Source organism: Meriones unguiculatus, chromosome 9 (genome assembly GCF_030254825.1).
Source record: "Meriones unguiculatus strain TT.TT164.6M chromosome 9, Bangor_MerUng_6.1, whole genome shotgun sequence".
In the NCBI taxonomy this organism is placed as follows: domain Eukaryota; kingdom Metazoa; phylum Chordata; class Mammalia; order Rodentia; family Muridae; genus Meriones; species Meriones unguiculatus.
The window spans coordinates 55,021,737-55,048,413 of record NC_083357.1 but is presented as its reverse complement, the minus strand read 5'-3'; the positions used below and the strand labels follow the sequence as shown (position 1 = coordinate 55,048,413).

The following is a 26,677-nucleotide window of genomic DNA, read 5'->3' as shown; positions in this document are numbered from 1 at the left end:
TCCCATTATGCTCCTCTCCTAGTCCACTGATAGGGGAGGTCATCCTCCACTTCTATTTGACCCTAGCCTTTCAGGTCTCATCAGGACAGGTTGCATTGTATTCCTCTGTGGTCTTGCAAGGCTGCACCACCTCCAGGGATAGGTGATCAGAGAGACTGTCATTGAGTTCATGCCACACAAAACCTCTGCTCCCCTTACTAGGGCACCCACTTGGAGACTCAGCCTATGGTTTGGAGCACCTGTCCCCTCCAGTTCTTTCTATCTCCCCCTTCTTTCATAAAATTCCATGCACTCTGCTCAAAGTTTGGGTACATGTCTCACCTCTGCTTCGATATTTCAATCAGTAGTCTTTCAGAGGCCCTCTGTGGTAAGCTCCTCTCCTGTTCCCTGTCCTCTTCTGCTTCCAATATTGATCACATTTGTCCTTCTGAGTGAGGATTAACCATCTTCCCTAGGGACTTCCTTGTTGTTTGTAACCTGGAAGCAGAAAGAAGAACATGGTCTATACTCACTTAGAAGTGGATATTAGCCATATAATATAGGATAAACATACTAAAATCTATACTCCTATTATTATTATTCTTGAAGTGATGGAGACTGACCCTAAGGCCTCATGCATGATAAGCTAAGTGCTGTATCAGTAAATAATACCTATGCTATTTAAAAATAAATTATATATATGTAATAGAAAATTGTCATTTTTCTTTGCAAAATTTTATTAGGTTGAGTTTCTTATGATAAGTGTTTCTAATGTGAAACAAATTGGTATTTTAAGTAGTGACATTCCTTTAATAAAATAACATTCATTCATGTATTAAATAAATATTTTAGCTAATTTTTAGATTTATTCCATTTGTCCAAGTATGGGGATAACACAATTGAGAAAGTTTGTTTCTTTCCTCAAAAGTAATTTGGTAGTGGTTAAATATGTGTTGACATTCCTTGCTTGTGTCATGTTTCCAGTGGATTACAACATGTACAAAACTGGCTACCTGAGACACTTAGAAATGACATGGAAATGTATTACCAGGTAAGACAACACACAAGGTGCAATTAAACCTGTCACAACTACTATTCAGACTTACAGAAATACAATCCAGTAGCTACAGGTGTCTCAGGCAAAATAAAAGAGCCAAGAGCAGCACACTGTCATTGACTTCTGAGAATATAGGTCAACAATCCTCTGAGGTGTTTAAATTATCCACATGTGTTGGGGGGGGGGTCTACACAACACATAGCCATTTCCTGTTTAATTCTGAGCTCACAACCATCCTTTCACTATAACTGTATTCTTTCCTAATATAAGAAGTTAGAGTCCACATCCTCCCATGGCTCAGAAGATGAACTCTTCCCTTGGCCTTACGATTATACTCTTCTTAGTGCTTGGTAAGTGGAATGACACATTGAGCTTCTGTCTTGTCCCATGACATTGATGTAAACTTTTATAGCTCATTTTCCTATGAGGCAGAACCCAGGTCATAGCTGCACTGAACTGTTATTAATTTCTCTTTTTAGGAGAAAGCAATGGAGACTCGGTTACTCAGACAGAAGGCCAAGTGACACTCTCTGAAGGGAGTTCTATGACTGTGAATTGTTCCTATGAAACCAAACAGTACCCTTCCCTGTTCTGGTATGTGCAGTATCCTGGAGAAGGTCCACAGCTCCTCTTTAGAGCCTCAAAGGCCAACGACAAGGGAAGCAGCAGAGGGTTTGAAGCCACATATGATAAAGGAACCACCTCCTTCCACTTGCAGAAAGCCTCAGTGCAAGAGTCAGACTCGGCTGTGTACTACTGTGCTCTGGGTGACACAGTGACATTAACTGCAGGGGGAGCTGAGCACAAAATCTGAGGAGGAAGGGACTGGCTGCTGAGTATTCTGAGATCACTCTTTTAGGGACCACAGGCAGGTCTTCTATTGTTGATACTCACCACACACCCCGGTACTGCTGGAGTATAAAAGCATCCAAGCTAACATTACGAACAAATTAGGAAGGAAGCATGTCTTGCTTTAGACTTTATCAGGATGAGTGAAAGCAGTCACATACAACAGTGATTTCCTTTTTTTCTTTTCATTTTGTGAGATGGGATTTCAGGTAGCCCAGGCTGGCCTTGAACAACGTGTGAAGCTAAGGTTGGCCTTGAACTCTTCTTCTCACCTGCACCCCCAGTGATCTAGAGTTTTAGGCATGAACCACCATCAAGGCAGAATGTGTGATTTCTTAAATACAAAATTTTTTGTTGAATGAAACTGTCTGTATGCTCATCATCCTCTATATTTCTAACCTGCAGAACCTGACTCACATCATTCATGGAATTATCATGTAGAGACAATTATCATGTGTAGAGACAAGCCAAGACATATGAGGCTGCATGTTCCTACACATCTTACTTGTAAACTGCAGAGATAAAGGGTTAATTCTTTTATTTCTTCTCAAAGTCTGATAATGTATTTGTTACTTGTAAATATTCTTATGTTTGACTGAATTTAGAAGTAGAAGCTCTTAGTGGAGACAGTTTATATCTTGTAAAAATACATTCCTCCCATTTTTATTTGGCTTTCTTTGTTCTTTTGGCCAAAATCTAGCATATTCTGTAGCCTCATCCTTATGTTTCTAGTGTGTTCTTTTTTGGTGCAATCTGTCCGCAGTCGTGATATGCATGGACTAAAAAGGTGATGCATCTTGGGTGCTTTGGTCCTGGGGGAAAAGTAGAGTAAGATGAAGAGATGAGAGGACTCAGTTCTGTTTACCGGTCAAAGAGAGGAACCTGAAACAAGCACTGGGTGATTCAGAGCTGGCATTGTTAGGAGCAATAAACGTATGGTGGAGCACTTAGGAGATAACAGAGGCAAGATTAGAGAGAGGGTGTAGACAACTATCCCGAAGAGATTCACAGACCTCCAAGAAATCATGGGACAAGTAGATGGACATTCACAAGTCTATGGAAGGAATATTCCTTCTTTCTGTAGGATATTCCAAAAGACAAAATGGATCCCAGACCCAAAATGTAACAACAAGTTATGATTCATTTTCCAAAAATTATTCAGTTTGGGTGGTGTCTCTGTGTGTGTGTGAGTGTCTGTGTCTGTGAGAGGGAGAGGAGGTAAGAGAAAGGGAGGGAGAGGGAGAGAGAGAGGGAGAGGAAGAGAGAGAGAGAGAGAGAGAGAGAGAGAGAGAGAGAGAGAGAGAGAGAGGAAGGATACATCAAGTGTCCTAAAGCTGAAATTACAGGCAGTTCACACCTGGGAACCAAACTGCAAGAACAGTTAGTGCTCTGAGCCACTGAGCCATCTCTCAAGCCCCAGCATAACATGTTTAGGTAATAGAGATAAACTTCCATGACATGATTTGGGTAAATGTGTCTAGATTATGACAACAAAAGGGCAAGAAAATAGTGAATATAAAATATAAACTGAAGATAAAATACTTGGTCCTCACTGATGTGAGAAACATTTAATTTTTTAATTAATTAATCTTAAATTCTGGTTGAAACTTCCCCTCTGTCTTCTCCTCCCAGCTCCTCCGTCTGCTTTCCCCTCCCCTCCACCTATGCCTACTTCCTTTCTTCTCAGAGAAGGGGAGACCTCCTGGGGGTATCAACCACCTTGGCAGATCAAGTAGGACAGGGCACATCTTCTTCTATTGAGGCTAAACAAGGCAGTTCAGTTAGAAGAAGGATCCAAAGACAGGCAACAGAGTCAGAGATAGCACCTGCTCCTGCTGTTAGAGGTTCAACATGAGGGATCAAGCTGTACATCTGAAGAAACATTTAATTTTTTCGATGCTAGGGTTGAACATAGGCTCCATGAATGCTAGGCAAGTGCTCTTCTGAGCTATAGGCTTAGTTTTTAAATGCTTATGCTTTAAAGCTTACCATTAATAAAGTGAAAAGAGAATCCAAAAGTTGAAGGAAATGTTTGTGAATCATATATCTCCCAAGGCAGTGTCAAACAGAATGTATAAGGATACCATTTTAAAAAACTCTATGGTAACATGAGAAATGCAAAGTGGATAAGTAATTCAATGCATGCTCCTCTAATAAGCATTAATGGTGGCACATGTTTGCAATTGCAACAGTCAGATTGAAGTGACAGAAAGATTATGAATTTGAAGCCAGCCTAAGCTCCACATGACTATTTTAAACATAAAAGATAAACATAAAGCATAATTTAAAAGATAGAATACAAAGTCAGTCTTTAGGATACTCTAATTTTACTCAACATAATAGATAATGTCAAATGAATGTGAAATGGTGATTGTTGGCATTGATGTAGAGTCTTTATACATTTTAGGTACCAATGTAAAATGCTGTGGTTAGAAGTAACTTTACTTCTGTTTTTATTCTGAAGAGAATTAATATCATGTCCGCACAAAAAGCTGCACCAAAATGTTCAGGCCAGAATTAGTCATGATAGCCCCAAAGGAGAATAATCTAATGCCTATCACTAGATGAGTGGGAAGACATCCTATATGTTCCAAAGGATATTTTGCACCAATAAAATTGATAGCATACTGATACATAATAAAATATAATGTCCCCTAAAAAATTGAAGATGCTGTGATGATTCTTCTTGGTTATCAGGTTGGTTGGATCTAGAATCAACTAAAAAGTCAATCTACTGTGAACAGTGTTTCTCCTCTTCTGGAGAGCTCTGACTGATTCAGATGCCATGCATTGTCTTTCTATGCACTGTTCAGTATAGACAAGTCTACAAACACATCATTTTTTTCTATCTAGAGTTAGTGAGCTCAGATGTCAGGGAAATTAGTGTGATGGCGAGTGATGATGGTCATACAATTGTATGAACAAAGTAACAATTACTGAAATGTATAGAAAAATGCATATTTTAAATGACTGAAATTATACAGCATATAAAGAATACCTCATAAGATCTGTTAATTATATAAATCACTAGAAAGATGAAAAATTATATTTTATAAAAGTAGCTTTAAAAAACTGACCAAGCAAACAAAAGAAATCCAGTGGCTCAACTTTCTAATTTGATACAGAGACTGTCTCCTCTCAAACCTTCTGATCCTACTGTCTCATTGGAGCCCAAGTATCTGGCAGGTTCTAGAGGCTTCAAGTCCTGCTTATTGGGTTTCCTGCATCTCCACCTGATAGAGGACACTTTCTGTTTCAAAAAGAAACCAGATCTGTTCTTTAAAAACTAAGCAATCTTAACTATCAAAACAAATAAAAAAAATACCCCAACCTTCTCTCAAACCAATCATTTCCTAGTTCACTCATGATAAGCCCCAATGTTTTATTATCTTAAATATTTTGTCACTGCAAGCTCTAAGGAGGAGATCTACTTAGTAGATCTCTTTATAGTTGCTTTGAAAAGCATCCCTTTGAATATACTCACAGATAATTTCTAGTTTCTGCTCAAATCTACTTTAGTGATGTCTTCTTTAAACATCACATATAGAAGGGCAATACTTCACGTGTCATTTAGGCTTAGTCTTTTCTGAATGGACACATGTTATCCATCTATCTATCTATCTATCTATCTATCTATCTATCTATCACAGTTCTACAAGCAAGAATTCCAAGATAAGGGTGTTGACAGAAGTTTCTTCTGAGGGCTTCCTCTTGACTTGTAGATGACCCCTTCTCCTTAAGTCTTCACCATTTTTCTCTGTTGATGTTCATATATTCATATATGAACATCAGCTCATTTAATTAGAGCTGGCCTCATTTTGCTTTGATCCTTTATTTTAAAGGCTCTGTCTTTGAATAAGTCACATTTTGAGGTAGTTAGGGTCTTAGCTTGAACATAAACATTTTGTTGAGGGTACAATTCAGGGTTCAGAAGACTGATATTAAATATATTCTAAATGCATGTGGAATGTAGATTACTCCATTTCAGTTAGATTTTCAAATTTTGTGGCATACAGATTTTTAAGTAAGTCCTAATGATTGTTTGGATTTCCTCAGTGTCTGTAGTTATGTCCCGCTTTTCATTTCTAATTTTGTTGATTTGGATGGTGTCTCTCTGCCTTTTCGTTAGCTTGGCTAAGGGTTTGTCTATCTTCTTGATTCTCTCAAAGAACCAGTTACATGAGGTTTTGAGAAGAAGGTAAATTCTTTTATGTTTGGGTGTAAGGCTCTGTAAATGTCTGTTAAGTACATTTGATCCATGACCTCTTTTAGAGGCATTGTTTATTTGTTTAGTTTCTGTTTTGTTGACCTGTCTTTTGTTGAGAATGGGGTGTTGAAGTCTCCCACTATTAGTGTGTGGGGATCTATGTGTGGTTTAAGTTTTATCAATGTTTCTTTTACAAATGTGGTGCCCTTGTATTTGGGGCATAGATGTTCAGGATTGTGATATTTTCTTGTTGGAATTTTCCCTTGATGTGTATGAAGTGTCTTTCCCCATCTCTTCTTATTAATTTTGTTTGAAAGTCTATTTTATAGATATTAAAATGGTACTCCTGCTTGCTTCTTGGGACCATTTGCTTGGAAAACCGTCTTCCAACCCTTTTTCCTCAGGTAATGTCTATCTTTGTGACTTAGGTGTGTTTCTTGTATGCAATAGATTGCTGGGTCTTGTTTATGCATCCATTCTGTTAGTCTGTGTCATTTTATTGGAAAATTTAGTCCATTGATATTGAGAGAGATTAATGACCAGTGGGTATCAGATCCTTTGATTTTGTTGTTGGCTGTGGTCATTAGTTTGTGTGCTTGGTTGCTTTTTGTGTTGCTGTAGTGAGGTTATTTTTTTCCTGTGAATTCTTGAAAGTAGTTAGTTTTCTTGGGTTCTATTTTTCCTTCTAGTATCTTCTATAACGCTGGATTTGTGTGTAGGTATTGTTGAAATTTGTTTTTGTCATTGAATATCTTGTTTTCTCCCATCGATGAAGAAGGACTGAGAGTTTTGCTGGGTATAGTAGCCTGGGTTGACATCTCTGTTCTCTTAGTGTCTGCACGGTATCCGTCCAGGCTCTTCTGGCTTTCATAGTGTCTGTTAAAAAGTCAGGTGTGATTCTAATGGTTTTGCCATTACTTGTTACTTGGCCTTTTTCCCTTGCAGGTTTTAGTATTTTTCCTTTGTTCTGTATACCTACTGTTTTGATTATTATGTGGTAGGAGGATTTTCTTTTCTGGTCTAATATATTGGGTATTCGGTAGGCATCTTGTATTTTTATTAGCCTATCCTTTAAGTTGTGGAAATTTTCTTCAGTGATTTTGTTGAAAATATTTTCTGTGCTTTGGAGGAGGGAATCTTCTTTTTCCTCTATTCCTATTATTCTTATGTTTTGTCTTTTTATATTGTCTTGAATTTGTTGGATTGTCTGTGTCAGAAATATTTTAGACTTAACATTTTCTTTGACAGATACATCAATTTCTTCCACTGTATCTTCCACACCTGAGATTCTTTCTTCCATCTCCTGTAGTCTATTGGTTATGCTTACCTCTGTATTTCCTGTTTTCTTCCCTAAGTTCTTTCTCTCCACAATTTCCTCCATTTGTGTTTTCTTTAATTTTTCCAATTCTATCTTCAGATCTTGAGCCATTTTGTTGATTTCCTTCACCTGTCTGACTGTATTTTTCTGTTTTTCCATCAATTCCTTCAACTGTTTGTTTGAACAATCCTCTGTTTCTTTTATTTCTTTCAATGTTTTAAGTATTTCCTCTCTAAAGGCCACAAACTGTTTGGCTGAAACTTCCTGTATTTCTTCACAGATGGCCATAATCTGTTTTTCTTTATCTTCTTCTATTTCTTTGCAGATAGTCATAATCTGTTTGTTTTTGTCTTTCTCTATTTCTTTATGGATGGCCATAATCTATTTGAGTTTATCTTCTTCTAGGTCTTTATGTATTTTATTTGTTCCCTCTGTTATCCTCTTTATGAGCATAGATTTTAGGTCATCTTCTTGAATTTCAATTATGCTGTGGTGTCCAGGGCTACTTGTCCCTGGATAACTGGGTTCTGGAAATGCCATATTGCTCTGATTTTTGTTGCTTGAGCTTTTATGCTGGCCTCTACCCATTGGGCTATCTTAGGTGTTTGGAGTTAGTTTCTGGTGGTTCCTGGGATCCTGTGGTGGAGAGAATGCCCTTGGCAGGAAGATGGTTTTTCCTGAAGGTAACCTCCTCAGTTTTTTCGTCATAGTCACTGTATGGCCAGTGTTTTTCAGGAGATTTCACAGATCACTGCAAGCATATAGATCTGAGTGCAACTGTGGTCCTTGTTGGTCGAGAGCTCTCCTCTCACCTGGAGAAGTCCTGGAGACAGCTTCCCTGCTTCTGGGTTTCTTGCTGTAAATTTAGTGATCTGCTGTTGTAACCTGTGTGTCCCTTGGTTTGGTCTGTTTTGTTAGGGATAACAAAACTGGTCCCTTGGAGCAATATGTGGGGGTTGATCGTGGAGATCCCAGGCTTTTGTAGTTCTGAAGTTGGGACTCTGTGCCCCAGAACCCAAGCAGTAATCTGTGGCGGGTGAGTACAGCTGTCCTGGTAGCAGCAGGCTATCTGGTGCACAGCAAGTCCCTGGGTTGGGCCAGTCTGAGGGACCTTTTCCAGGGATATACTGGGAGGCCTAATTCCATCCCCTTTGCTTTGTTCCCTGTGAGGATTTCTCCCGACAATGACTACAAGTCTCTGGCGTCCTGGGCACACAGTTCTGTCTGTGAGGAATAGTTGGTACAGAGCAGGGCTCTTGGCTGGCGGCACACCAGCTTGCTAGTCTGAGGGACATTTTCCAAGGGTATACTGGAAGACCTAATTCAGGTACCCATTTCCTTTTTTCCCTGTGGGGTTAACTCCCTACAGGGACTGCCAGTCTCTGTTGCCCTGGGGTGCACAGCTCTGTCTGTGCAGGAGAGCTGGGAATGCAACAACTGTCTGTGCTTTGGGCTTGAGCCCAGTTCAATGATGGCGGCTCGTACCTGCTGGTCTGCTAGACCTTCCCCAGGCAAAGCCTGGGTGGCCCAAGTCAGCACCATTTCCTTCCTTTCCTGTGGGGCCCTCTCCCGAAAGGGATTCCCAATTTCTGTTGCACTGGGGCGCACAGCTCCATCTGTGCCAGACAGCTGGGCGTGCAACAACTGTCCATGCTTGAGGCTTGAGCCCAGTTCAGTGAGGAAAGCTCAAACCGGCCTGTCTGTGAGACCTTTTCCAGGTAAAAACTGGGTGACCCATGGCCAGTCCTGCTTTCCTTCCCCATGGGTTTTTTTTTTTTTTTCTCGTGACTGGGACTCTCAGTCTCTGGTGTTATTGTGCCCACCTTTCAGCCTGGGAAGGTGATTGGGACTCGCTGGCGTGTGGCTCTGGTCTGGAGACCTAGTGCCTGAACAACTGGGAAACCCTTCCGGCTTCTGGCTGTATGATCTGTGAGTGGACCCAACAGATTCCAACGCCATTGGTGTTTCCTCTGACCTCCGAAACATGATGGCTATTGTTTTAGGGCCCAGAGTTCAGTCTCTTTGTTGCTGTATGAGAAATATTGTCCTTCTCCTCAGACGCAGTGTTCTCCTGGCACCACCATCTTGTCCTCTCTATTTTATTTTTAATTACACTTTACTTACTTTGTATTTCCCCTCTAGTTCCCTCCCATCCTCCCCCTTTTCCACGCATGCCTTTCCCCAAGTCCACTGGTAGAAGAGGGTTTCTTTTTCTTCCTTGTGATCCTAGTCTGTTAGGTCTCATCAGGAGTGATTGCATTGTCTTCCTCTCTGGCCTGGTAAGGCTGCTCCCCCCTAAGTGGGAGATGATCAAAGATCAGGCCAATCAGTTCAGGTCAGAAGCAATCCCTGTTCCCATCACTATGGAACCCACTTTGACACTGAACTGCCATGGGCTACATCTGTGCAGGGGTTCTAGGTTCTCTCCATCCAGGGTACTTGGTTAGAATATGAGTCTCAGGAAAGACCCCTGTGTTCAAATTTTCTGGTTCTGTTGCTCTCCTTGTGTAGTTCCTGTCCTCTCCAGATCTTACTGTTTCCCACTTCTCTCATAAGATTCCCTGCGCTCTGCCCAAAGTTTGGTCATAAGTCTCATCGTCTGCTTTGACAGTCTGCAGGGCAGAGCCTTTCAGAGGCCCTCTGTGGGAGGCTCCTAACTTGTTTCCTGTTTTCTTCTTCTTCTGATGTCCATCCTCTATGAATTTCTGAATGGGGATTGAGCATTTTAGCCAGAGACCTGCCTCTAGATTAGCTTTTTAGGTGTACATATTGTAGTAGGTTTATCCTATATTATATGTCTTTATGAGTGAGTATATGCCATGTGTGTCTTTCTGCTTCTAGGGTACCTCACTAAGGATGATCTTTTCCAGTTTCCACCATTTAACTGCAAATTTCATTATTTCCTTGTTTTTCATTGCTGAGTAATATTCCATTGTGTAAATGTACCACAATTTCAGTATCCATTTTTCAGTTGAGGGGCATCTGGGTTGTTGGCCTGAAATTTTCTTTCTTTGTTGGGTCTTTGTGAGGTTTAGGTACCAAGGTGACTGTGGCTTCATAAAATGAGTTTGGTAGTGCTCCTTCTGTTTATATTTTATAGAATAGTTTGAAAAGAAATGGAATTAGCTCTTCTTTGAAGTTTTGGTAGAATTCTGCACTGAAACCATCTGGTCCTGGCTTTTTTTGGATGAGAGGCTTTTGATGACCACTTCTAATTCCTTAGGGGATATAGGACTATTTAATTGATTTACCAGTCTTGATTCAGCTTTGGTAAGTGGAATCAATTCAGAAAATTGTTCATCTCATTTAGATTTTCAAATTTTGTGGCATATACACTTTTGAAGTAAGACCTAATGATTTTTGGATTTCCTCAGTGTCTGTTGTAATGTCCCCCTTTTCATTTTTATTTTGTTGATTTGGATAGTTTCTCTTTGCCATTTAGTTAGTTTTTCTATCTTGTTGATTTTCTCAAAGAACCAGCTCTTGGTTTCATTGATTCTTTGAATTGTTTTATTTGTTTCTCATTTCAGCCGTGAGTTTTCAGCTAGTTTTATGTCAACTTTACAGAAGCTGTAGCCTTCTACCTGGATAACGGCAATAGGTTATATTGTCTGGGGGGCTTATTGTTACCCTGATCTCTTTTCATTGTATGGTTTTGGCATCTTTGTCAAAATCAGGTTTCTATAAGTGTATGGGTTTATTGCTAGGTCTTCTATTGATTCCAATGATCCACCAGCCATTTTGTCCCTCATTTTAGGAAAGGATATAGAAATTTTGGTACATTTACACAATGGAATACTATTGAGCAATTAAAAGCAAGGAAATCATGAAATTTGTATGCAAATAGTAGTAAGTAAAAAAGGTCATTCTGAGTGAGGTATCCCAGAAGCAGAAAAACACATATGGTATAGACTTACATATAAGTGGATATTAGACATACAATATAGGATGATCATACTAACATGTATTGAAAGGGTTAGACTTACTTTGTAACCTATATGTCTTCTAAAGCCTATAGTTTTGAGTTTTAGGTCCAGGTTAAGCTAAAGCCTCTTGGTACCTTTCCAGAGAGTGAAGGAATGTGACCCTATCTGTGAGGACAGATATAAAAAAAAGGGCAAGCAAGCAATGACCTTCAGATATAAAAAAAAGGGCAAGCAAAAGGAGGACCAGACCCTTGTCCTTGAGATAGCGTTTCTTAGCAACGAACCTAGACTTCTTCTGAGTAGCATTTGACCTCCAACCAAAAGTCTGTAGCTCCTAATCTTCAAGGATGAGCTAACCACCCCCACCTTAAATTGCAGCTGCATCCACGCTTGGCAGGACTGGCCAAGCTGAGCACCTAAAACTAACCAATTATCTTACTTTATAGCTTCCTCATCCAATCCTAAATTGCCAAAACTAGAACTTCAAATCTCCCGCAATTTTTCTTTTAAAAACCTAAAGGCCTTTGTCTCCTGGTGCCACTCTTTGCTGACCAGCAGGGGTGACCCCGTTGTACAATGGTTAATAAACCTCTTGCTTTTGCAATGAGTCTTGGTCTGGGGGAGTTTCTGGGAAGGGCGCGATTGAACTCCTGAGCTGTGAGACCCCAGGTCTTACAGTATACCTAAAGAAGCTAATCGAAAAGGAGGAAACTGGGAGGACCCTGCCTCATGCAGAAAGGCAAATGGGTTGGATATCGCAAGAGGAAAAAAACAGTACAGGAGCCTACCAAAGAGGGACTCTGAAAGAATCTATCTTGCATTTTGTCAAAGCTGAGGCTGAGGGTCATAGCCAAACTTTGAGCAGAGTGCAGGGAATTTAATGAAAGGAGGGGGAGATAGAAAGCCCTGAAGGAAAAAAAAAGAGAGAGAAAAGCAAAAAAAAAAAAAAAAAAAAAAACACCTCAAAACAAAAGAACAACAAAACAAAACAACAGGAACAAAAATTCTTGGCACAGGGAACTTTTCTGAGACTGATACTCCAACCAAGGACCATTTGTGAAGATAACCTAGAACCCCTGCATTGGAGGAGCCATGGCAGCTCAGTGTCCAAGTGGGTTCCCTAATAATGGGAACAAGGACTGTGTCTGACATGAACTCAGTGGCCTGCTCTTCGAACAGTTCCCCCTGAGTGGGGAGCAGCCTTACCAGGACACAGAGGAAGACAATGCAGCCACTCCTGATAAGACCTTATAGACTAGGATCAGATGGAAGGGGAGGAGGAACTCTGCTATCAGTAGACTGGGGGAGGGGCATGGGTGAAGAAGAGGGATGGAGTGTGGGATGTGGATGGAATGAGGGAGGGGGCTAGTGTAGGGATACAAAGTGCATAAACTGTAATAGATAGATAGATAGATAGATAGATAGATAGATAGATAGATAGATACATTTTTAATAGGTGGAAGCTGAGAGACCAGGAGTAATAAGCATGTTTGAACTTCATGAGACCTTGTTTCAATAAAGAGATAAAGGAAAAGTAGGAAAGAAGAGATGGAGGATGGGATAAAACATTTTAAATGAATTAATATGTTTCCCCCACACATATGAGGCCCTAGGTTCAATACTCACACCATCCAAAAGGAGGGGTTTAGACAACACACATACAGTCACACAAGCACACACAAAACAATAAACCAAAGAACCCAAACCATATCAAGCCAAAAGAAACCAAACCAAACCAAAATCCCAGAAATCTAACCACTGAAGGAAAAGCATAGGCATAGAACCTTGAAAACCAGGAGATGAAGAAGTGACTCACTGAGTAAAGGTACTTGTTGCCAAGCTTGACAACCTGAGATTGACCTCTGGGATGGACATTGTCAGAAGAGGCAACCAACTTCTGCAAGTTGTCTTCTGGCCCCCACACAAGCTATGGCACAACCATGCGCACCCACATATATATGTACACAAATAAATGCATTTACTAAAAACTTTAGAAACAGATTCCAAAACTAGGCAAGTCTAAATACTGTATTGTCTAATGACATAGACATTCATGATCAAATGGTGCAGAAAAGGCAGAGCTCCTTGCAGATTCACACAGCCTTTTCAATGAGAAAAGGAAGGCTACCAGCACACTGCTAGGGAGGCAACCACAGAGTGCTCAGGATATTCTGGAAGGTTTATTGGTCATAGTGGGAAAAGAAAGACCTGTCTATATATATGACAATATACCCACCAGCTTTTGTGTTTTCTGAATGGACAGATACTACAGTGAAGAAGCATGGATACTGCTGTGACAGTACAGTACCTTTCCCCCTTCCTTTCCTGCTGGCTGTGGCACATTCCACTACCATATATCATTCATGCCATTCTGCTTGGAATATTGTTAGCTGTTCACAAGTGTGTCTGTCTTCCTTTGCCCTTCATTTGTTCATTTAGCTGACAATTATGGAATGTTCCTAAACTGTCAGCATGCAGAAAGTATGTCACTGAAAGGATCATCCAACAAAGAGGATCCACCAGCTCTATGGGTATGCCGACATGCCTCACATCCCCAGAATAAGGAAAACAGAAGCAGATGGATCAATAGTCTGACTCCAGCCTAAGTATATGAGACTTCATGTAAAACGATGATAAAAACAAAAAATAAAGTCTGACTTCACTTTGGTGGAAAGGTTGACAGAGCTATCTGTACAAACATGACCTGAGTTGGACCTTTGGTTTCTCAGGACTTATCACCCAGAAGGGACAGAATTAAGGGGGCTGAAAGCTTGTCTTGTCTTATAACCCAGCCTAGGTTTCTCAGAGCAGGCCGACACCTCTCTGGACCCTGAGCACAGCCAAGAGCATGGAGACAATTGCTTGGGCCTGGGGTTATGAAAGTCTTAAGTATCACTCAGAGGAGACTCCCCCAGCTTAAATGCAAGCACAGTCACAAAAGTATTTGGCTTTTCTTGGAGGGGACTTCATGGGGTTCTGGCTCACTGGAGCCTTACTGATAAGGGTCTCTATGGTGCACATGCAGGTTTAGTTTCCCAGAGGGCCTAACTTGAGTGTTTGTGCCAAAGCACAGGAACCTGGAAGTCAACATGTCCCTCTAGTGTCTCATGCATAGTCTAGGGATATAACTGCTCTGTGCTAAGAAAGGAATTTTAGAGAACAAAAGTACTTGTGAACACAGATTAGTATTGGAGAATCCAGGGAAGTCAACACAGAGACTTAACCCTCAAAGAAAAGAGATGTTTACTAGTCTCCCTCCAGGAATGTTGGAAAGGGTGTGGTTTAAAGTCTGATGAGCATTTGCAATTTGTAGAGAATTGTATGGTCCATATCAACCAGAAATGATGATTATTTGTCCTGTATGCTTCTCACCGGACTCCGGAGCATTGCCTCTAAGTTTATTAAATCCTTCCTTATGAGAGATGCCACTTGTAGTTTATAGTAACCTAAGTCCATTTTATGTGTTTTTAGGGCCTGGTCCATCTGGGTTACAATTGGCATTATGCTGACCTCAGTGATTCTCCCCAGACCTTCAATTTTGAGCACTGTTTTTGCATCAACATTAACCATCTGTCACGGAGATTCCATATGGACTTTGAAAAGAGATTCCATATAAACATGTCTTAAGCTTTGTCGTAGACACAGATTGAGCTAATTCTTTTTCAGAACTGGTGGTATGTTTAAATATGGCTAAAACAAAGGACCTCATGTCAGACTCTAAAAGTATGAACCCTTTATGGACAGCTAATTCAAGCAAAACAGTTTCTTGTCTCTCCCTGGATCCTTTGGCTTCTGGACAAGAAACCTTCAGGGACTCCTGCACATCTTATTGTCTGGGAATCCCACATGTTTCTGAGACTAAAAAAAAGCTAAGAATAGAAGAGGAATCACATTCCTATGAAATTCAAATGAGTCCTTCAACTCAGGAATACTCCACAGAGTCTACTTGCACATTCTTTTAAAAACATTCCTGGAAGGTACACTGAGGTAGAAAAGAGGTAGACCTGGTTTGGAAATTTGTGGCTTGCACAGGTGTGTGTGTGTGTGTGTGTGTGTGTGTGTGTGTGTGTGCCTCTGTGTGTTTCAGGTTGTTAGGATATTGTTTTCAATGCTGAATGTTGAACCCAGAGATTTGAGTATGCCAGGCTGCTCTCTACCATGGGTATGAATATTAACCCCTTTTCTTCTTGCCACATGAGTTGGCTCCATGATAACTCAAGCTTTCCTGTTTGCTTAGTAGAAAGACTAATAATGTTATGTATGTCAAAGGGTGACTCTGCGGACTGAGTGATGGGAAGCAAAGGAGCCTGGGATGCAATGGACTCCACACTGAGATTTCAGGTCCCTTTGATCTTGTCTGTTGGTGAAGAGGAGGCAGTGCTGGAGAGAAGTCATTCCAGTGAGGGAGAAGCTGCCTCCCAGAATAAAGGAGGCTCAGAGAGGTAGAGTACAGGTAACAATCCCAGAATCCTGAGGAGGGCCTCTTCTTTTCTGAGAAACAAGAGGGGAAGGGAAGGAGAGGAGGGAGAAGAGTGGGATTGGAGTGTAAAGTGATTAAACAAATAAAATTTTAAAATGGGTGAAGAGTTGGAATCTGCATTTTTAAAATTTTGATTAATGAATTTTTTAATATTTTTATTTTTATTAATTACAGTTTATTCACTTAGTATACCCCTGTAGCTCCTTACCACATCCCCTCCCAATCCTACCCTCCCTATCTCTTCCTCACCCATAACCCTCCCCCAGTACACTGATAAGGGATTTTCTCCTCCCCTTCCCTCTGATCCTATCTATAGGTCTCATCAGGAGTGGCTGCATTGTCTTCCTCTGTGGCCTGGTAAGGCTGCTCCTCCCTCAGGGTGAGGTGATCAAAGAGCAGGCCAATCAGTTTTCTGAGTGAGACAGTCCCTGACCCCATTAATATGAACCCACTTGGACACTGAACTGCCATGGGCTACCTCTGTGCAGGGGTTCCAGGCCATCTCTATGAGTGGTCCTTAGCTGGAGTATCAGTCTCAGAAAAGACCCCTGTGCCCAGACTTTTTTAATCTGTTGCTCCCTTTGTGGAGCTCCTGTCCTCTCCAGGTCTTACTATCTCCAACTTCTTTCATAAGATTCCCTGCAGTCTCCCCAAAGTTTGGCCATAAGTGTGACCATCTGCTTTGATACCCTGCAGGGTAGAGACTTTCAGAGGCCCTCTGTGGTAGGCTACTGTCCTGATCCCTGTTTTCTCTCTCCTCCGATGTCCATTCACTGTACATTTCTGAATGGGGATTGAGCATCTCAGCCAGATTCCTTCCTTCTTGATTAGCTTCCTTAGCTGTACAGGTTTTGGTATGTTTATCCTATACTATATGTTTAATATCCACTTATGAATGAGTATATACCCTGTGTGTCTTTCTGCTTCTGGGACACCTCTCAGGATTATCTTTTCCAGTTCCCACCATTTATTTGCAAATTTCATGATTTCTTTTTTTTTATCACTGAATAATATTCCATTTATACATGTACCACAATTTCTGTATCCATTCCTCAACTGAGGGGCTTTTGGGCTGTATCCAGCTTGAGGCTATTACAAATAAAGCTGCTACAAACATGGCTGAGCAAATGTCCTTGATGTATTCTTGATCATCTTTTGGATATATGCCTAGGAGTAGTATAGCTAGATCTTGAGGAAGCGCTTTCCTAATTGTCTGAGAAAGTGCCAGATTGATTACCAAAGTGGTTGTACAAGTTTACATTCCCACCAGCAGTGGAGGAGGGTTCCCCTTTCTCCACATCCTCTCCCGTATGTGTTGTCATTTGTCTTTTTGATCTTAGCCATTTTGAAGGGTATAAGGTGAAATAACATGGTTGTTTCAATTTGCATTTTCCTGATGACTAAAGACGTTGAACTTTTCTTTAAGTGTTTCTCTGCCATTCATCAACCCTATATCTGACACAGGGCTAATATCCAGTAAATATAAAGAACTCAAGAAGTTAAACAGCAACAAATGAAGTAATCCACTTAAAAATGGGGTACAGAGCTAAACAGAAAATTTTCAATACAGGAATCTGTATTTTTAATCATAAGAAAATACATTTTAAAAACAGTTATTAATAAAATAATCAGTACTCTAACCAAAGTTTATAAAACAATAACAAGAATGTATAAGTCAAAATAAGAAATTCAAAAACCAAAACAGCCAAAATAACAACAACCATAACCAAGAAAACAAAACAAAAAACTAAAATTTACACAGAAAAATTATGCTCATCAGTTTTCTCTCAGTGTAGATTTAGCAAGACAGCTCCACAGCCTGTGGCTTAACTTGAACACTTAGTGGCAAGGGATACAGCAGTTTTCTCAAGGAGTGTTGTCAGAAAAGAGAAGGAAATGAGAGGCCAAAGCAGCCTAGCTGGCTCACTGGCTAGATAAAATTAGGGCTTGTTCATACAGAGGAAACCCATTCTGAATAAGACAATTCCTCCCAGGAATTCAGTGTTTCCTGGGGCTGGGGTTCAGCAGGTGGCTCCTGATGCAGCAGCTCCTTCTGCAGAAGGCTCTTCTCATGGGCTGAGGCCACTTCCATTTCAAGGTGCAGCTTTTCAGACCTGGGAGAGGAAGGCAGTTAAGACACAGGCCTAGTTGCAACACCCTATCTCAGCCTTCAAGCTGCTCCCTCCCACCACCTCAGCTGTGCTCCACAGTCAATACTGATCTCTTCACTGCAGTCAATGTTTGTAATTCAAGACATGAGGGTCACACAGTATCTGTGCCTACAAAATGTTTCCGCTATTAAATGCATGTCAGAATTAGATCTAGGAACGGATGTTCTCTGTTCTACTACAAAGACTAGCCCTTTCTCCTACAGCCCAGCAACATCATTATATAAAAGAACCTACCCAAAAATGACCAAAATATAAGTTATTCATGATGACTCACTGATGGATCACAGCATTTAAATAAATAGAAATACACCCTTGCAACCTGGGCCACTGAACAATGTCATGAGGTTAACTCATTTCTCCTGCTCAGGAGGCTCCTTGTACCCAAGCACCATGCATGATGGAGCCTGGCATGATGGAGCAGCCTTTACTGAGTTGTGTGCCTGCCAACAATAGTCCTGCACAGGCTGAGGTACCAGACTGAAAGCTGTGTTTTCCTAAGAACTAGAGCTGGCAGACCACATCCTGGCTCATTATGGGAGTGAGTTACCGAACACTCCTTGAATGTCTGATAGTCCCTGCTTCAGAGACACCTGTCTGGCTTCTGGAAACTCCTTAACCTATTCTTTCCTGAGAACCCTTCTCACAGAAATGGGTAAACACTGCAGAGATTAGGGCTAAAGAGGAGAATCTGATCACTACACGGGTTGCTCTTAAACAAAAGTATAATTTCAGCCTGGTGTGGTGTGCACATCTTGAGTTCCCATCACTTGGGAGGCAGATGTTGGCAGATCTTGTGACTTTAAACACAGTCTGCTAAGGATATTGTAAAGAACTAGAAGGGGGTCACAATGCTCTGGACACATAAGGTGCCAACCACATTGTTTCCTTCACAGAAGTTCCTGTAGACTGGGTCAGCACAACTCTTTGAGGTGTTCTTTCCCAGGAGGGGCTCTTAGCCTTGCTGGAGAGCAAAAGCCCATTAAAGACAGAGAATCTAGGAACAGGGTCCCCAGATGTCTTAAACTTCTCCTCCCAGCCTGGGTTCCTACCTCATCTGGAGGTCTTCAAATTGATGCTGCATCTTTATGGCTAAGTCCCTTTCCTGTATGGCCAGCTGAGTCTGCTTCCTCAAATACTGCAGGAGTTTCTCCAGTCTTTCCCGCTCCTGTTCATGACAAGATGTTGTTCTCAGTGGAGGGCTGCACACTGGCTTGGCACACACTGTCTTACAAGAGCAAGCATAGATAGAGGACCCAAGAGCTGGCAGGACAGCCACCCTAGCCAGAAGATCCAGCTTCAAGGGAAGTAAGAAACCCTGTTCCAAGGTAGAAACTGACATGAAAGAAACCCAATGGCCTCCTGTGGACAATGAACACATGTATGATTGTCCACAAAGATCATGGGCTTCCTGCTAGAAGAACATGGAGTTGAGACATAGCACACAAGCAATTTTTCAATGGTCTCACAACTCTGCTATCATCCATTTGGGAGCTAAGTTAGTTGTGAAGAGCTTGCTCTGCTTGGCTAGACTATGTTGAGGTGGTTAGTTACTTTTTCCCTCTGAAGTCTCAAGATTCTGACCTCCACGAATTGTCTGTCAAAAGTCCTTCCCATGTCCCTTGATGTCCAGTCAGCTCCAGACTATACACACTCCCACAAAACCCAAAGGAAACAGGGCTAAGAAACTAGAAATCAGGCATGTATCAGTGTGAATTAAGAGCTGGCCAAATAGAAACGACCCATTGCAGTGACGAAGAATGGGGCAGGACACATGACATTGGCATTGATGACAAAATTTGAACAATAGCACTAGGCTCTTCTTTTGCAAGCTCCTTCCTACCTTGAAGTCACATGACCCTACCACGCAAAATAGTCACAGGACCTAGAAGGTACCAATAATCAGTTTACATTACAGCCCAGCTATCCAGGGACCATGTAATTGTGGGTTATCATATTCCCCAACTCTGCGTTTTGGAATGCACCTTCAAGCAGAAGAGAAGGGTTTGCTTGCCAATAATAGAGTTTCTCACAAGAGGTTAATTTTCCAGAATACTTATGCAGTGGCAGAGAAAAGAAGTCAGATGGCATGAGGTGGGCAGATGGTGGCAAGTATAAATTAGTAAGGAAGGTGATGGGTGAGAGCTCAGGTGTGTCGATGAGCAGACAAAGAGTCCAGTGGGCAAATGGTTCCAGACCTTGTCCAGTTGCTGTGTCTGGTGGTCACTGGTGTTCTCCTCTTGGTCCTTACACATCTCCTGCATTTCTGCCAACTGGTGCTTTAACAGGACCCAATTCTCTTGGGCCATCTCATTGTCCTGCTTCATCATGTCCATCTTCTTTTTCAGCTGAATCTGTTCCATCAGGAGCCGGCTGTGGAGGTTGCTGGAAACATCCTCTGAAGAATAAGCCTCTGCCAGCCTCCTCATGCCCCCCACCCGCCAGCATGCATTTGCCATCCCTACCTTCAGGGCCTATCAACACAACAAGGACTAAGGTTTCCATGAGGATCTAGGAAAGAGCCCAATACAACCATGCCTGCTGCACTAAGCAGACCATAGAGAGAACAGCTAATTCACAAAAGAATAACAACTACAAAATTCCCCAACACTAATAGGGTTCTTTGTCCCTCAGAAAGAACTAGGAGTCTCCACGTGTCCTTTATTGCTGCAAGTGATGCAGAAACATAAAAAAGTATGAATAAATGCCCTCAAGGTAGGAAAGGAGAACCAAGGGGAGCACATTCTGTCTATCTATCTGTTCCATAACACCCAGCTCTGTAAAACTCTGCCTGATTCCCAGATACCCAGGGCTGCCTGTGATGCTATAAATTGATTTCTATCTAGTGTCTCCTGAGGTTCAAATGAAAATCCTGGGAAGGCTAACAGTCTCTTTCATTCTTAGCAAATCTGAGTCCAAAAGGAACATGTAGGCAGATGGCTCAGAGGCAGAAGTGATAGAACTAGTACTGGGGACTCCCAGTCCAGAATAAAGGCAAACAGAAACACCATTTCACAACTTTTGGGGTCCATGACAGGCACTTACCGATAGAAGCCAGTCTCCTTGACAAGATCCTTGAGGTTCTGTGAGGCTTCAGCATGCTCCTGCTCCACCGTCTTCAGCTTCAATATCACCCGCTTGTGCTGAGTCTTGAGTATTTCATAGAAAGGATTTGACCTGGGGTAGGACATGCCCCCAAATAAAAGAAGCCCATGAATACAGGACTCAAGGAACTTGTGAATCCTGGCTGTGACCTAAACTATCCATGCACAGAAGATACCACATTGTGTACCCTCTAGACTGGTTCATTCTGCTGCTTATACTACTTGTTATCCTGGCCCAGGACCAGCAGAGGCTATAGTTATTCAGCTGAAAAGCACCCTGGTTGCATAAGCTCACTCAGTAAGTGTGGAGGAGCTGTCTATCCCGTTACAGTTAAGGGGTGTCATTCCACAAGTGTTGGTCCACCAAAGATCTGTGATTTCATTCCTCCTGTTTTCAGAACAATGATTCTTGATCCTTGGTGACTATTTCTACAGAGTTGGACATAATTCTGGGATTGAGACCCAGCGTGGAGCAGCCTTAAAAACTGCCCAAGGGATTTTACTGTGCCTCCTATCTGGCCACATAGGCTAAGTACTGCTTAAACTGGCACACCCAAAACTCAGAACTGGCATCACATTAAGACTGAGACTCACAGGCCCCACCTCACACCACTGGCACCAAGACTCTAAAGGGATACACAAACATGCAAATATTTATGTACACAAACAGATAGACAGAGAGACAGAAAGAGAGAGAATGAGAGAGTGAGAGAGAAATAGGGGGGATATATTAGAGAGACAGTTATATATAGAGGAGACAGAGACAGAGTGAGAGAGAGGTGACAGAAATACATAAAGACAGTCAGTGATGAAATGAACATTGGGATGCTGAAAAAAATTGCATCCCATGTATTGTCTAAAGATTATAAGGCACAAGGAGAGAGATAAACATTGTTGAGCTCCAATCCTTCCTATCCTCCACTGAGATAAACTGAGAGGGAGCAGGTCCCTGCAGCAGCTACCAGGAGCTTCCTGCATTAAATCTCCTGCCAGGCAAGTAAATATCTCATGCTAAACCCACAGTAGCTATTGTCTCACACTATCCCCCACATATGAAGACCTTTCCAAATGCATGCTGGGAACTCACTCTCTACTGCCTCAATCCCTGTTTTGTGTGACTCAGAGAACAGGCTCAGGGTTTCATTTGGAAGAAGCATATGTGTTTTTTCCAGATATCACTGCTGCCAAAGCTTAATTTCCTGCCTCTCCTCCGAGCAGCATTTAGGAACATGACACCCTGGAGGTGTCCTTAAAAGGATTAGATGACTTTACAGAGCAAAGACTGATACCATGGGGGTGGAAAAATAATGGATACCGATTTTCCAAAGATCCTTCTGTGAGGAGCAGGAGGCGATCTTGCAGCTCATTTCTCTCCCTGGTCATCAGCTTCAGCTGAGTGGTCAACCTGTCCATTTCCTTCTTCAGCTGCTTCTTGGAGGGGAGCTTTGTGGGACATGGTGTCTCCCCACTGGCCCCTTTAGGGAGAACAAAAGTGAACTTGCATAGTGAGAAGGCACAGTGGATGGAGACAAATAGAGCATGCCTAGAACCCATTGACAAGATTTTACAGATTGTGGCTTAAGGCTGAGATGCCTGCTCTCAGTATCTCAGATCTGCCATCACTCTGTTAAGAAGTGGGTATCTAAGCAGCCAGGTATTTCTGTTGCTTCTCTACATGTGCTTCAGATGAGTACAGAGATGGATGCTTCAGGCTTCTTCACAAACCAACAAGATGCAGATTGCATTCTGAGGCCTCAGGCCTGTGGTTTCAGAACCCAAGAGAATAATGGCAGAGTTCACAAGCATTTAGGTGCTTTAGAGACATACAATGCTCCTGCCTTTCCACTCTATGACCATGATTGTGGTTTAGACAGTCCAGCAGCAGCAGAACATGATCAAGAGACTGAATAGTTCTGCCCAGAGACACACCAAAACACCACAGAGCTGGCAGTAAAGACTCATTCTCTATCTGGTCTACTGCCTCTGACATTTTGCTTGTAGTAGAGAAATGCCTTCTACCCACAACTACTGATTCAGTATCCTAAGGGCACCACTGTCAGGAAGAGGTTTTCAGAGGTGTTATTAGTACATGCACATTTCTGTCCCTGTAACTACTGTCAGAAAACACCTAAACTAAACCTGTGAGAGTGAAGTGCAGTGATGCCCTGCCATAAACTGGGAAATGTTAATTAAACCCCTTGACCCTTGATGGTCTCCTTTTGTCCTCATGTTGAACCACAAATGCCTAATAAGTGTAAAGCTAAGAACTTCCAATGAAACAGCTTTGACCTTGCCAGCTCCTGGCTTTGGGGACAGACAAAATAATGTTCTGGAACTTTTAACTTTCATGATCTATGTTAAGCAGGAACATCCGTTTGTTTTCCAGAGGGTCCTGTTCCACTGCCTTCCTTTTGTAGCTCCCACCTCAAGCCCATCTTCTCTGCCCAGGACTCACTGTGCCTTCCCCAGGACAACTTCTTTCTTGATATTTTAAAATGAAATGGAAGGCCATCTGCCTTCTGCCTCTCTTTGATTTTTAGACTGTCCACATTCTCTTTCCCAAAGATACTTCTCAGTCTCGCCCACATGGCTGCTGATGAGACCTATAGGCAACTGCCCTAAGAGCAGTTGGTGTTGCCACAACACTAGTGACATCACGGCGTTGCCAAGAGCCCACCAGGATACAATAGAATGTAGAGAAATGGACGGCTGATGTCACGGGGAACCCTGCTGATGTTCACTTTATGCTTACCATTAGCTGAGGGGCCCTTTCCAGGAGACTCTCTTGGGACATTGCCATTGACCACCACCTCTTTCAAAGCTACAGATAACTCTAGCCATGATTAGAATCATGTTAGCTTTTGCCATGTGAAGAACTGAGTTTTAACTTTCCAACCATGCCAAGCAAAGTCTCATTCTTTCCTCAAAACCTCCTTTTTAGCAATATGAGAAATAAAACAGTAGTGAAATCTCATAACAGGATGAATGTGGCAGAGGAATGGTCTCTTACCTTATGTGTACAAGTGTCTGTGAGAACTTCCAGGAAGAGCCTACAGTGCTGGTTACAATGTGGGATGTTTGTTAGAGAGCACAATCACAGAAACCATGTGCCTTGACTTTGAAATTTGCCTCCAGATGCCTTAGCCAATGGAGAATGTAGCCATCATAGTGCACTGTTGGTAAAGAAACTTATACAGTGGAGGCACCAAGAGAAAAGGTCTTCAGGCTGAGTGTGGTGTTCTCTGTCTACCACAGATACCAAAGCCCTTTTGGTTACAGGATTTCTGTGACTTACATAGTGAGATATTGTCTCAAGAAAGAGAAAAGTCACCTGGAGTGGGTATGAATATATGTTATTTATAACTCACTTGGCAGAATGACTGCCTAGCATTGAATAGGTTAAGGAATTTCAGGCAGATGCCTCTGCTGTAGGGATGATCAGATCTATCACTGAAGTCCTCTGAAACACACTCACATAGAAAGCCAGCATGCAGTTGCTAGCTCTATTCCTAAGGAAATTGAGGTTCCTGTTCGGTGCCTGAGCCTGTGCAGTGCTGTTTCCCTCAGGCATACAACTCAGGATATGCTGCTCCTGCATGCCAGGCTCTATCTTGCATGATGCTTGGGTGCAAGGTGCCATCAGAGAAGGAAAACGGAGCTAGTTTCCTGATCTTGTTCAGGTGAGCTGGTAGCATGGGTATATTATGCCTATCGACAAAACTATGTGTTACATCAGCAGATCATCATTGAATAACATAGATATCGCTCAGATCCTGTTGACTGTGATATATTTTTACAAAACAATGTCCAGTAATATCTGAGAAAGTAGTGTTCTCTCTAGTACAACAGAGAACATGCAATACTCAGATCAACTTCTGACATGCATTTAAGGATAAGAAGAGCTCTAGACACAGCTGATGTGTGACTCTTATTCCTTGGGGTGCCAACAATGACTTCAGTCAAAAGCCAAATTCAAGAATGGACTTTGACCTGAACTATTTTGCCAGAAGGACACATCAGGATGCTCCTTGTGGGTGTCAGTGTCTATAAGTCCTGGCCACACAATGTACATGAATACATTAACAGCAGTGACTACTAGCATTTCAGGTAACCTCGGAGTGCTTGTGTGCTGTCTGGGTCATGGAGAAATGCAGCTCAGGGAACTGGAACCATTTACAATCACATTGATGAGAGAACACACAGAAATTTAATGAGCTGAGTTGGGGTGTGAGAACAGAGGCAAACACCTGTCCAATCATTTAACAATATGGTCCTAAAGGGGTATGCACCTTGCGCGCAATAGGGACCCCTATCACAGTTCCTACTCCTGATAGCTACTCCATGAGAGGAGAATTTGCCTCACCTTGGGGACTGCAGTGTGCAGTACACAGACCTCTTGCTGTTCTCCATGGTGTTGATGTACACCATGACCTCAATGAGAACAGCCACACTGTCACATTTCAGGGCATAGATGAAATGGCTTAGCATTTCATTGTTCACCAGAAAGGGGAAAAAGTCTGCAGGACTGCTTGACAGTAGTTTTAGCATCACATTGAAAAGTTTCAGTAGTTCCACAGGTGCACATGCACACACACACATGAAGGTCAGAGAACAGTTTGGGGAAGGTTTGTTCTAACACGTGGGTCTCTTAGAGGAACTCAGTTCCATAAGCTTGGCATCATCTCTCAAGGCAGTCACCTGAATCAAGGTGTTTTATAAGCCACATAATCTGTATTTGTTCTCTATACATGTATCTCTACTTCATTGGTAAGAACAGATTCCTTGTCCACTAAGAAAGAAAGCTCGCCTTAGTGAAAATACATGTTACCTAGTGGAGACAATGGAGAGACTGGTGTTGAGTTGAAGTGTGGAGGATTTAAAGTGTCTATGGAGACACCCATTTTGTTGACTGTTAAAGGTCAGGTTCACCTCTTTTTCTCTGACTGGACGGCCTGGCAGTCAAGTGGCATTATTAGGGGGAAATGAATACGAGGCTTCTACCTCGAGAATGGTGGGCAGTGCTGGTCAGCTACTGTATGAGCTTCCAATTGTCCACTGGATGTTTTGTGTTCATTTTGGGTTTTGTGCTGGAGATGGAACCAAAAGCCTTTTGCATGCTTGGCGTGTGCACTACTGCTAAGCCACTGACCCGACTCTGCATGGACCTTGTGTCAGAAAAGAAAATCTTATATATTCAGGGCAGTGTCAACTACAATTTTGCATATCTTGTTACCTGAACGCTGGAGCATACCTGCTTTCTCCAGCCATCTCTAGAAGGAACAACTCAATATTTGTCAGCATTAGAATTTTCAAGTCCTTTCTAATTTATTTTACATAATTGTTTCTGTATGAGTTTATGCCTCTTTGTGTGTACACGTGAACACATACATGGACACACACATGCCATGGTTCCAATGTGAAGTTAGAGGACAACTTGTAGGGTTTTAACTCTCCTTTCTCTCAGTTCACATGGCCTGGCAACACATACTTTGCCAAGATGAGAAATCTAACCAGCCCCATCAACTACTTTCTAGAAGAAGGTCAACTTCAAGATGACTTGATATCTTTACCATCCTGTATTGACTTAAA

General features: G+C 42.0%; 1 gene segment (V, D, J or C); it reads left to right on the top strand.

Annotated features, from left to right (window-relative positions):
* The first annotated feature begins 1,340 nt into the window (after positions 1-1,340).
* On the top strand, positions 1,341-14,963 carry LOC132656289 (T cell receptor alpha variable 9-1-like). The segment is given in 4 exon segments: positions 1,341-1,386; positions 1,516-1,803; positions 8,026-8,048; positions 14,808-14,963. Coding segments are annotated over 4 exon segments (513 nt in total).
* The last annotated feature ends 11,714 nt before the right edge of the window (positions 14,964-26,677 follow it).